This window comes from Capra hircus, chromosome 4 (genome assembly GCF_001704415.2).
Source record: "Capra hircus breed San Clemente chromosome 4, ASM170441v1, whole genome shotgun sequence".
Classification (NCBI taxonomy): Eukaryota; Metazoa; Chordata; class Mammalia; order Artiodactyla; family Bovidae; genus Capra; species Capra hircus.
The window spans coordinates 43227367-43244859 of record NC_030811.1 but is presented as its reverse complement, the minus strand read 5'-3'; the positions used below and the strand labels follow the sequence as shown (position 1 = coordinate 43244859).

Here is a 17493-nt window from a genome sequence, read left to right as displayed (position 1 = left end):
GGCTCCTCTGTCCATGGGGATTCTCCAGGCAAGAATAGTGGAGTGGGTTCCATTCCCTTCTCCAGGGAGTCTTCCCGAGCCAGGGATCGAACCCAGGTCTCCGACATTGTGGGCAGATTCTCTACCACCTGAGCCACCAGGGAAGCCCATTAACTAGTACTTTAGTTCAGTGGAGTTGTTCTCTTCGTAACATATATTCATGCCACGCCAGCGTGAAGGTCTCCGGGGTTGGTGTACCTCTCCTGGCCTGGCAGAGGGTGGAGAGGGTGTGGAGGGAGTTAAGATGGTGATTGGGCGAGAAAAGGGCTAATTCCCCTGCCTTGACTTTCTCTGTTTGAAATTACAGTCGAAGCGGTGGATGAGAGCCAGACAGTAGGAACCTGAGTTGAGAATGGAGGAGACAGGCTGGTTCCATCTCAGAAACTTGGAGAGCAGAGAGGACAGAAGTGGCTGGATGGGGCCTGGGTCTGTGGCTGCCCCTGTGCTGGTCAACCAGTCTTATGCCAGGCCCTGTCTCAGGTCATCAGCCTGCAGTTGGTGATCGATTTTCACTTAGTGGAATTTAGTGGATTCAGTTCAGTTCAGTCGCTCAGTTGTGTCTGACTCTTTGTGACCCCATGGACTGCAGCACACCAGGCTTCCCTGACCATCACCAACTCTCGGAGCTTGCTCAAACTCATGTCCATTGAGTCGGTGGTGCCGTCCAACCATCTCATCCTCTGTCGTCCCCTTCTCCTCCTGCCTTCAGTCTTTCCCAGCATCAGGGTCTTTTCCAATGCATCAGTTCTTCACATCAGGTGGCCAAAGTATTGGAGTTTCAGCTTCAGCATCAGTCCTTCCAGTGAATATTCAGGACTGATTTCCTTTAGGATGGACTGGTTGGATCTCCTTGCAGTCCACGGGACTCTTGAATTCCAGGTGCGAGTTTTTGCCTGCTGACAAGGCATTCTAGAGTTCACTGAGAGGGGACTGGCACACATGCAGAAGGCTGACGTGAGGCTGGCCTGCAACAGGACAACTTCAGGTTAGGCCTGAGGCTGCTTCAGTGGACAGCCCTCCCCCACCACCCGCTGGCTCCGGGCCTTCACAGCTGAGGAGATGGTCTGCCTCTCTGCTTAGAGTTCCAGGGCGTTCTTCTCAGATGGAAGGTGGCACTCAGACATTGGTAACTTGAAGCTTTTTGGATGGATTTAAAAGAAACAGTGTGAGAATGTCTTCTTTAAGATTATGATGAATATATAATTTCTGTGGTTTACATTTAATGTGTTCGAAGCTTGTCCAGCTGTATAGCAGACCCTGTGTCAGGTATGGTTTTTCTTCTGGAAGATTGTGATTTCATGTGGGGCCCCATGACAGCTGTGCATTTTGCTGCCCAAGTGTAAGCATGAAATGAGCAGATAGCACCATGCCTGCTCTGTGTGTGTCTGCCATGTCGTCTGTATCCTGGTGTTGAGTGTGAAGAGGGGATTCATCCCTCTTATCACCAGGGATGAAGCTTGGTCCTGGTATGGGCTTGGTGGGGAAAGGAAAGGATGGATGAGCAGGCTGAGGAAAACGGGTGGGTGAGGTGAGGTGTGCCTCCAGTGTGGTTGGGTCACCCAGTCCCCAACTCTCAGCCCCCAGGTTCTGAGTATCTGGGCTCTGCCAGACCTCCAGGTGCTCGCCCTCCTGCTACGCCCCCTGCCCCTTAGGCTCCCATGCCACCTGCTGACTGGTGCCCCCAGCACCCTCTCTTCCAACCTTTTCTTGTCCCTGCTGACCCCTACCAGCTTCCTTTCCCACACTGGGAGCGTCCTGCCATCTGATCAGCTCCACACGGCAGCCTTGCAGGGACCTTTTAAAGCAATCAAATGATATCACTCCTGGTTCCAACCCTGTGGTGACCACCCATCACTTTTTGATTAAATCCCATACCCTGGTTTTAAAAGCCCAGGTCTTACCTGGCATGACTGCTTCTTGTCTTTGACAAAACAGTGACAGTGTTTATAGAATTGATGATCCAGGTGAGTAATGATGTTGATGACGGTGACACTTACTCTGGGCCAGGCTCTGCTCTCAGCGCTTTGTATGTCTTGATTCATTTAACCCTCACATTTCTGAGATTGGTACTGATAGGTCCCCATTTTACTGGTGAGAAGCTTGAGGCATCAGCCCAGGGTCACATGGCAAGTTGCTGGCAGAACTGGCTTGGGGTTAGGTGCCTGCCTCCCCTGCTTGCTGGAGTCGTAGGCACCCTTCTGCCTATCAAGCCTCTGGGTGTCTCCCTTGACCAGAGATGTGGCCTTGTGACCCTTCTGAGCAGCCTGTCCCGTCATTTAGCAGATCTCAATGGGAGGCCCTGGAGGCTCTGCAGGAGCCAGCCAGTCACGTTTAACTGGGTGCACCACTGGCCCTCATGGTCTGAGCCCTACTCAAGTGGGCCTCGCCCCTGATGCCCCCCCTCAGGCTCCGGCGCCCAGAATGGTGTAGGCATAGTACTGCTCAGCTGGTACTTCCTGAGCAGCAGGTGTGTAGATGCTGCAGTCACAGGGGTTTGGCTTTGACACTGCTGGTGGCCAGGCCTGGACGGAGCTGAATGTGGGGGCCAGAGGAGAGGGTGGCACAGGGATGCCAGTGCCGGGCAGATACCAGGCAGCGGGGCTAGGGGTCAGGCAGGGTGTGCAGAGAACTTGGGCTATTTGATGTGGGTGACCCTTTTAGTCGGGACTGGGCAGGTTGATGCTGATGCTGTGGGGCTTGTTTCCCAGCAGATTGCTTGCTTAGCTTTTCTGCTGGAATTCTTCCCAGGAGTTGGTGCATGCAGGAAAACAAAGGACCATCTTTCTGAGTCTAGATTGGAGTAATTCAGGCTAAAATCCCTTAGGTCTACTGTCGCCAAGCTGTGGTTCAAGTTAGGAAGCCAGCTCATCAGTGGCCTCCACGGACTAACTGTTGTGCAGACACACCTCGCTATTTGTGGATCCCTGGCATTGTCGCCCCCCAAAACAGCAGGAGCAGTAAATAACCACTCTCTAGATAAAGCAAACGGGAAAACACTGCCAGAATTTGCTCTATCAAGCGCCATGAACAATGGCAGTCGGCAGGGAAATTATGCAGAGGGAAAAAGCCCTTTTATTTCCTTTTCAAAATCGGTGGGACTGGAGAAGTTTGGGAGATAGGGAGGAAAAGGAGGGGGGAAAGAGTAAATACAGTAATCTTGTATTGGAGATGATGCCAAGCCTCATTGCCTGGGCTTTGGTTCAGCATCACGGGCAGGAAATGTTAGCGAATGTCTATTATTAACAACCCTGCATCGTAGAGAGCTGCTGCACATGGAGTACTGGGTGGGGTCTTGTGAATATTGTTTGATGTAAGTCTTTCAGCAGCCGTGTGAGTAAGCAGGTGAGGAAATCCAGGCTTTAAAGGGTTGAGACATGTGATCAGATAACACCCTTGCCCCAGTGAAGGTCAGGATTCAAACTTGGGGTGGCTTGAATCCCAAGGGCCTGAGTTTGTGGCTGTAGAGTGAGCCTAAGAGTGGAGTCGCCCTCCTGCCCCTAGAGCGAGCTGGTGCACTTGTCTTTTGGGGGGCTCTCTGATTCTGGTCCCACCACCACCACCCCTTCGCTAGCTAGCGTTCCCCTTCTGTCCAGAAAGGAACAGATGCCGCCTTGTGTGTTGTCATCATGTTTCCTCAGTCACTTTCAGCCCGGGACAGTTTCTCCGTCTTTTTTTTTGTGACTGTCAAACTTTTGAAGACATCAGGTGTGTTGTAGACAGTCAGTTTGGGTTGGTGTAGTGACTGCCAAGCCTGGTGGGCTGCCGTCTGTGGGGTCGCACAGAGTCAGACACAACTGAAGTGACTTAGCAGCAGTAGCAGTCTTCTCTCACGGTCTAAATGGGATATGGATTTTGGGATGAAGACCGCAGAGGTGATGTGTCCATCCCCTCACATCCTGTGAGTGTCCATCATACGGACGTGACTTAAGGCAGTGATGCTGGCTTGGTCGCCTGGTTGAGGATAAGTCTGCAGGCGTCCTCACCCAATGTCACTGCTGTCCCCTTCTTGTTCTCTGGTCACTGACTCCATCTCCACCTCCTAGGAGGGTAGAGGAGTTGCTGAGAATTTGTTAAATTCTCAACATAGATTAAAACCACATTATTAATTGGTGAATGTTTGGGGGGAGATACTGTGAGGTTATGCAAATATCCCATTTCCCCTTAAAAATCTCACACACTATTTTTAGCATCATCCGTGAATCTTGCTTACAGCAATTATCACTGTGGTATTAACACTGATTTTATATTTCCCTCACTCCTTCTGTTTATTAATTAGTTGTTTGTTTATTCAGTCATTCATTTGTATCTCAGTGACTCACGCGTATCACTTTATTCTCTGCGTTATGGTCCAACACCGTGTTGCATATTTAGCCACTCACATCAGCTCCAGCCCTGCCCCATCGGGAGCTCTCTGGTTGGCTTCTTTGTCCTCTTGACCTTCTGCATCCTGTGGTTTTCTGAGCACTTCCTTACTTTCTGGCATTGCCTGGTTCCAGGCTCATCTCATCGTATTTTCTCTTCCACCCGTTCTCCGAGGAGCCTGATTGCTTTCCTTACAGGCAATATTTAGAAACCATACGTGGCAGTGAATGAGCTCGCTGCTTCTGGGAACCCCTGCCGCTGGGCCCCGCACCACTGCCCTGTCAGTGTATGTGCTTATTATCTCTTTTTCTGGAAATACATTGAAATATTTGTACCTTTCTCTGAGAGTAAGAACAGGGCTCCTATCACCTATAACCTGCGACGGAATAAGGCAATCCTTCTAGTAGGTGAATTCTGTGTCCCAGCTTGGATGCGTTCTGGAGGAGGTGTTCCTGCTTTTGATTGACTGGTTGACTGTGAGCCCCCAGGTGCTTCTCTGTCTGTCTTGTGTTGATGGATATATCCACCCCCAACACAAGCACCACTCAGTCACCAGCCTTCGTCCTTAAACTGCTTGCAGTTGTTCAGCCTCATACACTGGACACTGGTTGACCCTGCTGTCATGCTTACCCCCACCGGATGTCAGATGGATCTCTGCTGCGATGTCCTGCCTGCTCTGTGACCCGCTTTCTACCCAGGGCCCTCCTCTGGCCCCGTGACCCTCTCTTGACTCCATGGCCTCTCCTGGCCACGGTGCAGCCCCTTTCCTGCATGTGTGACGGGCTCTCTTGGGCAGCAGCATGCAGACTCTGTTGGCTGCACCCTCGGATGCCTGGTGCAGACGTGGGGGCAGCTCCGCGAAGCTGTGCGGGCTCTTTCTGTGCGGTACAGCTCCCCATCTTCTGTTCCTTGTTGTGTTCTGTTCCACACGTAGATTTTACGACCCTCGTGCTGAGAAGTGCGCTCTCCAGGGCGGCATGGAAGGTGTATTCCTCTCACCCTGCTCTCTCATTATCTCAGTGGTTTATTTGTTTATTTTGGTCAGTTGATGGGTGAGTCCATCGTTTTGCTCACGGACGCGGTTACTCGCAGGCCATGTCGTTCAGTGTTCAGTGGCAGTTCAGGTTCCTCCTCTCGGAATGTCTGCTTGCTAGCCCTTGCCGCCTTTCCTGTTTTTGTTACTGATTTGTAGAAATCCTTTATATATTTCAGTTCTTTGTTTGTTATGTGTCATAGATCTTCCTCCTCACTCTGGCCTACCTTTTAATTGTCTGTGTTAAATTTATTTGTGGTCTCTGCGAGAAGACTTTCTCTGCTTGTGGCGAGTGGGGGCTGCTCTGTGTTGCGGGTTCGGGCTTCTCTTCGTGGCGGCTTCTCCTGTTGCGGAGCACAGGCTCTCGAATGTGGGCTCAGAGGTTGTGGTGCCCGGGCTTAGTTGCCCCAAGGCATGTGGGATCTTTCTGGACTAGGGATTGAACCTGTGTCCCCTGCGTTGGCCAGCGGATTCTCAACCGCTGGACCACCAGGGAAGTCCTTAACTTTGTGTGTTTTGGGGGCCTTCTCATCCAGAAGTATCACATTTAATTTAGATATAAATTTTCTTTACATCTAATGTATTTTCTTGTTAGTACTTTTCTACTTGGATGTGGTAAAAATATTTCCTACAAAATGTTTGAAGTGTGAGTGTGCTTTTCACATCTAGGTTTAGTTTTGAGCGTTGGCGCCCTTGGTCAGACAGCCATTCTTTCTCACCCATGTGCCACCCAAGTCCACAAGGGAGGCACTGGTTCAGGGCTGGGTGGTCTTTCTGCCCGCCGTTTGCTCCCTGAGTGCCAGGGCCACAGTCAGCAGGGGCTGTGTCCATCCCCCGCTCCCTGCCCCTATCCCGGTTTGTCCTCTTCAGAATCATCTTGGTGATTCTTGATATCCCTTTTGGTCTCTATTTTAATTCCCCTACCTCTGTTTTTTCCAAGCCTCATCCTCATCCCTCTAAGGTCTAGACTAGAGAGGTGGAGGCCCGAAGCCTGAGTGTGCCCACCTCACTTGGTGGGTGAGATTGTCTAGTCAGGGGGACAGTCGGGAAGGTGTTGAGAGAAGAGGACAGCAGATGGCTTCCAGAATGGAAGACCATTTGCTCTCTTGCTCGGGACGGGGGCAGGGATGGGTGTTGGGAGGGCTTATGGGAGCGAAACACCAGATAAAATCCCACAGAACACGTGTGTCACCAGGTGCACTGCGTGCACACACTTCCACGTCATGGTCACCTGAGAATCCTGGGAGGTGGCAGGATGAAGAGCCTGCAGCCCAGAGTGGGTGGGAGTGATCAGGCTCATCATCCTGAACCCCTGGCCCGTCTGCTGTCCACGCTGACCCTTCCTAGGTTGGAGCCACCGGGAGTTGGGGCAAGCCCCATCTGGCCACGTGTCCCAGTGATTGGAGTCCTTTCATTTCAGATGCTTTCTTACTGATTAAAATTGTTGCCTTTTAAAAGTATTCTTGAAACACGGCTTTTCAAAAATAACAAAAACAAAAAGCCCAAATGAAGCAAACCTCATTAAAAACTAATCCCCAAATTCCAAAATTGCATAAACTGATTTAAAGGGCCAGCTGGTAAATGTTTTAGGCTTTGCAGGTCACACATTCTGGAGCCCAAAGCAGCCAGAGATGCTTTGTAAATGGATTACTGTAGGTTGTTCCAGTGAAACTTTATTTACCAAACAGGTGCTGGGCTGTCAGTTACCAACCCCTGACCTGTCATATCTCAGACAGTATCTTAGTAAAACACTTTGAGAATAGAACAAGATAAAGTTTACGTTAGCCTTCTCAGTACTAATGATGGGACATTTCTGACACGTGGCTGTGTTGCTGATTGCATACCTGATGATATGCAGCTCCTGAAAGTTTGGGTTATGTTTTCCTCTGAGGGATACATACCTCATTTTATCTCACTTTGCTTTATTGTGCTTCACAGATACTGTGTTGCGTACCAGTTGAAAGTCTGTGGCAATCCTGTGTCAAGCAGGTCTCTCAGCCCCATTTTCCCAGCAGCATTTGCTCACTTCTTGTTTCTGTGTCACGATTTGGTAATTCTCTTAATATTTCAAAGCTTTTCATTATTATTATGTATGTTATAAATATAAATCTTTAATGGATAAGGAGTTGCTTCTTATGGATGTGCAAAGAAAGTGATTTCTTGAAATGGCATCTACTGGTGATGATGCTGTGAAGATTATTGGTGAAATGACAGCAAGAGCATTGAAATATTACATAAACTTAGCAGTAGGATTTGAGAGGATTGACTCCAATTTTGAAAGAAGATCTCCTGTGGTAAAATGCTGTTGAAAAGCATTGTCTGCTCGAGAAATCCTTTTTTTTTTTAAACTTTAAATTTATTTATTTTAATTGGAGGCTAATTACTTTATAATATTGTATTGGTTTTGTCATACATCAACATGAATCCGCCATGGGTATACACATGTTCCCCATCCTTCACCCCCCTCCCACCTCCCTCCCTGTATCATCCCTTTGGGTCATCCCAGTGCACCAGCCCCAAGTATCCTGTATCCTGCATCGAACCTGGAGAGAAATCCTTCATGAAAGGAGGAGTCAACCCCTGTGGCAGACTTCATTGTTGCCTCCTTTCAGGAAATCGCCACAGCCACCCCATCCTTCAGCAGCTATCACCTTGATCAGTCCATATCTACCACATCAAGGCAAAACCCTCCACCAGCAAAAAGATTGACTCACTAAAAGCTCAGATGATGGTCAACAGTATTTAGCAGTAAAGTAATTTCAATTAAAGTATGTACATTGTCTTTTTAGACATCATGCTGTTGTACACTTAACACAGAATAGTTGTATGGTATAGTGTAGACTACACGTAACTTCTCCATGCGCTAGGAAACTGGAAAATTCTTGCGACTCACTTTATTGGGGTGTGTGGTGGTCTGGAACAGAACCCACCATATCTCTGAGATACATTTGTATCCCTCAGTTGAGAAGTCTGTTGGAACTTGAAATGGCAAAGCTGGTCATAAGTGTCCTGATTTTGGATGACTAGGAATAGAAAATTGATTTAAAAGACTAAGAATTCAGCATATTTATGGAGTAAATTATCTTTTTGTTTTAAAATGTATATTTCACATTTATACACTTGCAAAAAAAATTGGGATGTCTCTTTCCCTTGTTAAAGTAATTAACATGATTTAAGAAAATGTCTCACTATAACCAACTTATATCTTTTGTTAATTAGAAGAGTTTGTAGTAAATATTGATTATGTTTTTGTTGGCTGACCATCTGATACAGATTGTCAAAGATGTTCCCTAAATTTGCATTAACACCTGTCAAGTGATTCATGGGCATATCATGAGACTCCAAGCACCTTGCCTCATTTATTTTAGGTAAATATAGAATCAGCTCGTATTTTTAACTGTACTGCAAAATTAATTTTAAAACATTAAAAGCACATTTTCAAAATATACTTGTTGTAAGAATTCTTTTTATTAAGCTGAGCCTTCTTTAAGGTGGTGAGTGGGCGCTAAGAACCAGAAGGTATCCCAGAGGAGCTGGGCTGCTGCATGCAGCGACTGCAGGCGAGTCCTGTTCCCGGCTGGCCATGTGTTCCTCAGCTGGACTTTCTAGTTAGACGAGCTCCAGCTTGGATGGTAAAGCATCTGCCTACAGTGCGGGAGACCCGGGTTCGATCCCTGGGTCGGGAAGATCCCCTGGAGAAGGAAATGGCAACCCACTCCAGAATTCATGCCTGGAAAATCCCGTGGACCGAGGAGCCTGGTGGGCTACAGTCCATAGGGTTGCAAAGAGTCGGACACAACTGAGCGACTTCTCTTCTCTTCCTGGTCCAAGTGGTCAAGAGAAGGACAGACTACACAAGGAAGCCAGGTTGAATGCAAAGGGCTTGATAACTCCAAAAACTAGAGATTAAAATGTTAGAGTATTCCTGTTAGAAAATAGATGCAATGCCCTTCAGACTTCAGGGAGGGAAGGAGCTGTGAGATTGTTTGATGATAGTGCTGGTGCTTGAGTTAATCAAACATCTGGAAGGAAGTAGGGAGGCAACTTATCAGCCAGGAGAAGGCGTTCGTATACTTGGAAACCAACAAAGAATTTTATCAAAAATTTATGGAGAACTTCTTCAAACCAGGGAAAGCACAGATAAAAGCCACGGCAGGGATTTTGCAGAAATGAGTCGCATATGGCCAGTTAACATCATATGCAGGGAAATGTGAATCCAGACCGATCGGAAACACTGTTTATTGTATGTATTTTCTTGAGAAAGTGTTCCAGTGTTGAGCAGGACCCTGTGCACACAGCTGTTGAGTGAGAGTTGGGGCAGCCCTTGGAAATGAGTTCCTCACTGTCTCTTATGGGTGAGATGCTTTCTTTTGTACGCTTGACCCAGCAGATCCACTCCTGGGTGAATGGCCAAGACAGATCCTTCAGGTTTGGTGATACAAAAAGGAGAGGATAGCGTAATGAATGTCCATGAGGTTCCCCCACTTTCTCATTAACAATATGTCAGAATTCATGTTTCCTTTTTCTCCCTAATCCCCCCCCTTTTTTTTGATGTGGCAGAGCCCAGAAATCACAAACTTTCTTTCACCCATACGTACTTCAGTAAAAAAGAAAAGTGGACTAAATGAATATCAAAACTTAACAAATTTATGATTCCCCAAATCATCTAATGTCCAGACTGCGTTCACTTTTTCCTCATTGTCTCAAAATGTCTTTTTACAGTTGTTTTTTTCCAAATATGTGTCCAGCAAGTCCAAACATTACATTTGGTTGCTGTATCTTCTAAGTCTCTTAATTTAGAATAATTCCTCTTTTTTTTTTCATTTTATGATGCCCTTTGTAACCATTTGTTTGTAAAGAAACTTAGAATTTTCTGTATTGTAATTTCCCAGATGTTGGCCTTGGCAGGTTTTATGTTGGTGGTTTTGATGGATACGTTCTCTGCCACTTCTGCTGTCTGTAGTCTGGTGGTTAGACCTGTGGTGTGGAACAGGTTTAAGGCTCAGCATTAGGGCAGGACTACCACAGAGGTGAGGTTCTCTCAGGAGGTGCCTGGTATCTTGCTGTTGTGGACACAGCGAGATTTTCCGGTCCTTCTGTGAGCAGACTCCCATCTACCTCTCACCTAGAGCTCAGTGTCCGTCAAGGAATGCTGCCCAGACTCAACGTTTCCATTGTAGGTTACCCAGTGGTGATTATCTCATACTGTTACACCTTTGTTTATTATTTTTGGCTGCACGGGCTGTTCTCGAGTGGCAGCAAGTGGAGACTACTCTCTAGTTACGCAGGCTTCTCATTGTGGTGGCTTCTCTCCTGCGAGGCACGAGCTCCAGGTGTGGGATATCGTAGGATCAGTGAGGAGAGCAGGAAATCGACGCGAGATGGAGCTGCTCTGCAAAGGGAAGGATGAACTACTGTCTACTAATGTACATATACATGTACTGTCTACACCATGTACAGCCCCCACACAGGCTTGCACGGACACACAGAATGAACATGCTCACACCACCTGTTCACATCACGTACGCACACAAGGGAAGACGTGCACATGGAAGTGCTCACACACTGTGTACTCCACACACACGTACACACCACACACATGCTCACAGGACATACTCAGTCGCATGTATACACGCACACCACATTCCTCACGCACAAGCCCTGACCTCTCCCCCGGGTACATGGACAGTGGCATCTACAGGTGGGTGGGGAGCTGTCACACCTGTGTACCACTGAACACCCAGGAGAGGTAGCCTTTGCCTTAGAGCTTGAGGGACAGGTGTGAGTGAGTGGAGGCAGGATGTTCCAGGGTGGAAGCAGCTCTCTTCTGGCTCCGGGAACCTGGTGAGTGCTGGCCAGCGCCTGTCTCCACATAGTGGGGGATCTGTCCCCACACCCCAACCCTGGGAACCTGGAAAAGGGCTTGAGAGTGCCCCCTGCTGAATTATAACCTGTTCCTATATGGGCTCCAGCCTCCTGCACAGGAGCCTTTATTTGGGGGCTGTGACCCCTTTTACCCACCACTTCTCCCACTCACCCACTGGCTGTTCTAATTCCCACGCCGCCACCCCCGCAGTGCAGAGGCTTGGAGGGAGGGAGGGGGGAGGCAGCCTGAGTTCCTTTCCCACCTGTGCAGGTGATGCTGGCTGTGGGCACTGCCCAGCAGAGCCTCTGTCTTGGAGAGGGCTCTTTCTTTGACACAGTCACAACCCTGTTATCTGGGCTGATCCAGCTCATCAGACGTGGGTGCTGCAGTGAGGCCTGCTCCTTGTCTGCACCCTGGCTGCTGACGCATGCTCCTCCTCCCACCCTTCCCACTCCCCCCGCCCCCTTCCCCTCCCACCCCAGTTCTGGCCAGCAGCTGCAGGGGTGTGGCCGTAGGCTGGTCTGGGAGGACGGGTGAGGGCGGGGGGCCCAGAGCACCTGCATGTGACAGGAGACTTATTTTTTGCACACTGTCGGCGGGAAATAATCAACTTTATTTAAAGAGAATGTGGATTTAGAGTGTTAAAAACACCCAGCAGCTTGCTGATCTGTGCTGGGGAGAAGCTGCAGGTCCATACGGGGTTGCGGGGGCCGGGGAGGGGCGCGTGCCTGCTGAGCTGCCCACCCTGCGATGCTCTCTGGCCGGCGCCCTCCACAGACACCAGCTCCACAGCGCTCGCCTCTGCCGCATGGCTGTCTTCTCCCCGAGCTTCTTCACGCTGTCCCTCTGTGCATGTGTCTTTGTGTCCAGAGCCCCCTCCCTTTAAGGACACGGTCGCATTGGGTCAGGACCTACCCTAATGGCCTCATTCTAACTGGATTACATCTGTATAGACCGTGTCTCCGCATGAGGTGCCGAGGGTTAGGACTTGAACACATTCATTTTGGGGGACACAGTTCAGCCCGCAGCAGCCACCAGTTTACCAGCCCAGAGAGCCTGGGCTGCGGCAGAGGCCCAGCCTCAGATTTAAGGTGTGGAAGGCATACCCACAGGAGGGAAACATGTTCTTGGCTTACAGCGTTCACCTGGAAAGTGCATCTCATTAACCACCACTTGCAGCCCCTCCTCACACAGGTGAGAGGCTGATGGGGTACAGCCCTTGACCCTCTTGTGTGGTTTCCTCTGCAGACATGTGGGCGTGCATGGTGAGTGTGGCAGCCCACCCATCAGCCTCTCCCTCCAAGTGCATCAGCTGGGCTCTGCACGCACAGGAGAAGAGGGCTGCATGTACCTGTTGTTGGGATGGGCGTGCTCATAGGTGTTTCCTCCTTGACTAGGTTTCTGTCTTTTAATTTAGATCAAAAAGTTACTATGATGGACTCTCAACTTATTTTTATGTGGTGTTTTTACTATTATTAACACTTAAATTTTGTGACATTGTTTTATTGTGTTTTTTGACATCAGCCCCTGGCCATGCCTGTTTGCATCTGTGCTGGGTTGGTAATGCACATACAAGAAGATTAAGCTGGCGGAGTTTCTTTCCTAGGCTGTCTCATAAGCACACTGCTCACATCTGAAGAAAGCCTGCAGTTCAGTGCAGTGCCTTGGCTTTGATTTATTTACCAGGGGAAGATGGAGGCTGGGGTTGGATTAGAATTGAAGTTGAGTAGCTACAGGCCAAAGTTGTTTTTTGGTATCACCCCCTTTTTTAAAAAAAAGATAGGGCCTGCCAGGAGGTTTATGGGAAACCAGGCGCCCACAAGCCCCAGGATGCGATTAAGGAGGCTCTTTGGCTTGTGAACTGGTCTGGTTTCTAAGTGAAGACCAGGAGGGCCAGGCTGTGCCATGGATTGCGTCGACAGATATTTCTCCTAACCTTGAGGGTGCTACACAGGGTCTTCTCCTTGGCTTTTCCCTTTGTTCCTGTGACTTCCCAGGAGGCCTGAGTTGGGTGGTTGGAAAGGAAATCAGCCAGAGGGAAGGGGAGTTTTAGACGCAAAACCAAGCAAGGTTAGGTGAACGTTCTCAGGACCTGGAGACAGTATGTTCCTGGGACCCTGTGGGATTCCTGCCCTGCTTGTAGGCCTGGGCTGTCGTCTTACTTCTTGTTCTTTCTCAGGAGACAGGAGCAGTTCCAGAGAAACCCTGACAGCTACAACGGTGCTGTGCGCGAGAACTACACCTGGTCCCAGGACTACACCGACCTAGAGCTCAAGGTGCCGGTACCCAAGCACGTGGTGAAGGGCAAGCAGGTAACCGCCAGGTTCTTCCAGCTCCATCTGCTCAGCTTCTTTCCTGAAGCAAAGGCTTCAGGCTGTGGGCTGCACTGGAGCTGCTTAGCCACCAGCACAAGACTCCTTCTTGTCCTCAGTCACCAGCATGCCAGTCTCCACCCTCTTTAACCACGTCAAGTATGAGACCCAACTTAGCCTCCTATGTGAATAGCACCTGAGCTTTTTTTTTTCTTTTTAATTATAGTATTCTCATATCGTTATTGTCTTTAGTCTCTGGAAATGCACTACAGAGTAGGCAAGGCCGTTGTCACACCCATTTCACACTGGAGAAGGTGAAGTCCTGAGAGGCAGAGCACCACAGGTTCTGTCGTGGTGAGTGGACAGTCCTGTGCTCTGTGGAGCTGTAACATTTATAGCTTGAGTGGATTTCTCCATCTTAATGAGCTTGAGTGAGTGGAGATTTAATCTTTTAGTGAGAGAGAGATGTTTACTTGGGGACCTTGCTGAGAATAACATTATTATAGCTCGTTGTAAGTAGGCAGGCTTCACATTAAAGAAAACTCTCATGTGAAATGGGACATTGTTACTATAATCCACAATGTTAAAAAATTCTTATATATGCTAGAAACTGTTTTCTTATTTCGTTTGTCATGAGAAACTACAACCTGCAAAGTAAGTGGTATCTCATGTTTTATAGATGAGAAGTTGAGGCCGAGAGAAGTTACTCAGTTACCCAAGTTGACATGGAAAAGTCACCATGTGTCCCCCTCACTCTTGCCTTGCCAGGAACAGTGAGCACTGTCTGAATGTTCTAGGAGTGAGTGACTGAATGGGTGCCCTGGTACAGCCATGGTTTGATTCAGGTGTGTCTGCTTCGAAAGCTCATACTGTTTTCCCTGTGCCCACTCCTCACTTTATAAACAGAAACAACTGCAGCCTTCTTTAAAAGGGATGGTCCCAGAGCATGTGAAACAGAAGTTGAGTTCTATGTACGTTTCAGAGAAACGACCACTGTGTAAAGTGGCTCCTGCTGGTCTGGATACATGTCAGATCCAGGCTCTAGGCAGTGAGCAAGCCCTCCCAGACCTTCCCCTTAGCCCACTTCCATCCTGAGGTCCCTCCTGGTCCCTTTGTGATTACCCAGGCTCTACCTGAAGTAAACCTGCCCTCTGCAGCAGTCTGGGTGGGTCTTGGGGAAGCCTCTAGAAGACTGCAACTTCCTACCAGTGTCAGATAAATGCAGTTCATCCTGCAGCATGGAACACAGGAGCAGGACTGGAGCCCCTGGGTCTTCACAGCTCCTTGTGGGTGTGTGTCAGGGCGCTGTGGGGATGGTGTCAGCTGCAACAGCACTGTCTACCCATCTCTCCCTTTCTCTCTCTCCCCCCGCCCCCCGCCCCCAGCCCAGGAGATCTCACTAGGGCTCAGTGACCTCCTGACCCGATGGACTTTAGGATCCAGGTCATACTGGGTACCTAGGGGTCATCCCCACAGAATCCTACTTTTGATGACCGTGTGCCCTCTGACACGATAGGTCAGAGCCAGTGCAGGCTGACCTTCCTGTCAGGGTGAGTTGCTCAGCATGCTTTAGAATTGTAGTCAGTCAGGTGATTTTCATTTTGTTTTTTTGGTAGGATTACCTTGTATGTAGGCAAATAAATTATGAAAAGTGTTGGTTACACACTTAATTACTTGGCTAAAAATGTTAGAGCTTCCTGGTCTAGCATGTCTTCTAACTTCTCCATGAACTTTGGGAACTTTCTCTGGAAGGATTTTTGTTGGGCCCAACCTAAAACTAGTTATTTTGGGGAATTCCCTGGCGATCCAGTGGTTAGGACTCTTATGTTCTTACTGCTGACGACTCAGGTTTGATCCCTGATTGGGGAATTGAGACTCTGCAAGCTGCACAGCATGGCCTCCTCCCCAAAGGCAAACCCCATCCCCCCCAAAACCCCAAACTAGTTATTTTCCCTTTCTTTGACTTAAGAGACCTAGGTCCCCCGACAGCTCTTGCTGAGCTTCCCATGGCTACATGGGAAGCCTACTCACTGAAAACAGCGTCTCAGATGTGCCCACTCGTCACTGGGGTGTCAGTCTCATGATTCCAAGCTCTGCCGCCAGCAGTGTGTTGTGAGGGGCCTCCCCTTCATCCCACCGTGCTAAGGGACGGACCGTCATGCCCCCGTCACATCCTTGCCTCTCAGATCCACTTGTCTTGACCTCTGGGGTGAGATGGCCTTGCTTTCACGGAGGGTGGCCCTGGGTTTTGCTCATTTCTGCATTAGACATTTACTGAGCACATGATGGTCCCTGAGACTGGTACGAGATGACTGCGCTGGAGTTGACATGTGGGGCTCAGGTGAAAAGGCAGGTGCGCTAGCACAGTTCCAGGCAGTGTGGAGTGTAAACAGGCTGTTTGTTTAACCTGCGCTGTGCAGCCAGGCACCCCGCGGGCCCTTCCTGCAGCAGCCCTTTGAGGCTTTGCGGTTCACAGGAGGAAACACAGAGAAGGTCATGGTCTCCAGGTTGGCTTTTTCTGGAGCTAGTGCTCCCTGCACTTGGGGGTGTGTGGATGAACCTGAGTGTTTGTGATGCTGGGACTGAAAGAGGCTCATTCTTTGTAAGGCAGTTATTTATCTAGTGTTGGCATGTTGTGATACCTGCTGATTTAATTTGCACTGATCTCCTGTGTGGTTAGATTTTCTGTTCTCTTTCAGTAGTATTTTTTCCCCATGACATTAAAAAAAAAATGTATGATTGATACACAATGTTAGTTTCAGGTCTACAGTATAATGGTTTGATATCTGTGTTTTGTGGAATGATCACCACAATGTCTGGTTAACATCCTTACCATATTATAGAACTTCGTGTGTGTGTGTGTGTGTGTGTTCAAAATTTTTCATCTCTTTGTGTGTGTGTGTGTGTGTGTGTGCGTGCGTGCGTGCGTGTGCTGAGAACTGTTAAGATACTCTCCTCAGCAACTTTCAAAGTTTTTGATCTCTCTAGTTTTTAGTGATCTAAGAGATTTAGTTATGCCTCACTTAAAATTTGAGAGTAAGTTTATTTTGTACCTCTAGGCTTTTGCTGGCCTAGGGCTTTTTCTGAGTTGCCAGTTTCTTTCTGGACTGGCTCCTTTCCAGTTGTTCCCTGCGGTACCTGTCACAGCTACCTATCGGCAGTGTTTATTTTTGGTTTTTGTCTGGGGCACCTTTCAGATACCATCATGATGGTAGCAGCTCAGCTGATGAAGTTGCAGTTGTTCTGGGTTTGTAAGTAGCTCTCTGTGAGGGGGGCAGGCATGTTGGGCATAACGGGTAGATGTGGGAGGCACCGAGTGTTAATGGAGGGTGGTCCTGGGCCCCCTCTTCTTCAACTGTAGCTTGGTGTTTGAGGCCTCAGAACATTGCCTCTCCTTTACTTCTTTTTGATTTTTTTCCGGTGGAAATGGGTTTCCCTCTCAGGTATGGTGGGGGACAGCTAAATGCACATGGGTTATGCCTTATGTTCAAGTGTTGTTGTTTTACATGCAACCATTTTTAAATTTTTGTTATTTCTATTGTTTTGCTGGTGAATCTAAAGGAAAATTTCTCAAAATGAAGCTTTGGTCTCATTCATTCATCAGATATAGTTAGGTCTTTGCTCTGCACAGGAAAAGCAGCCAAGTTCCCCATTCTTTGCTTAGCGTAGTCATGAAGTCGGGAGAGGGAACTTTGCAGTCAGGACGGAGATCTGTGTGTGATCCAAAAGGCAGCTGGGGCTGGTTCTAAACATGGCCTTTCATTGAATCATAGGATTTTAATGATGGAAAATTGAACTCCAGAGATTTTTAGTCTAACCTCTCACTTGGCACATGAGAAAACTTCCCTGGAGATGTGAACTGCTAAGGCCCTGCACTGTCT

General features: G+C 48.6%; 1 protein-coding gene across 1 annotated transcript in view; it reads left to right on the top strand.

Moving 5' to 3' along the window:
- Window positions 1-17493, top strand: part of NUDCD3 (NudC domain containing 3) — a 69954-nt gene that overhangs the window by 32388 nt on the left and 20073 nt on the right. Inside the window, exon 3 of the mRNA XM_018047025.1 lies at window positions 13480-13612. Coding sequence (XP_017902514.1) covers window positions 13480-13612 — 133 coding nt within the window. The remainder of the gene's footprint in view (window positions 1-13479; window positions 13613-17493) is intronic.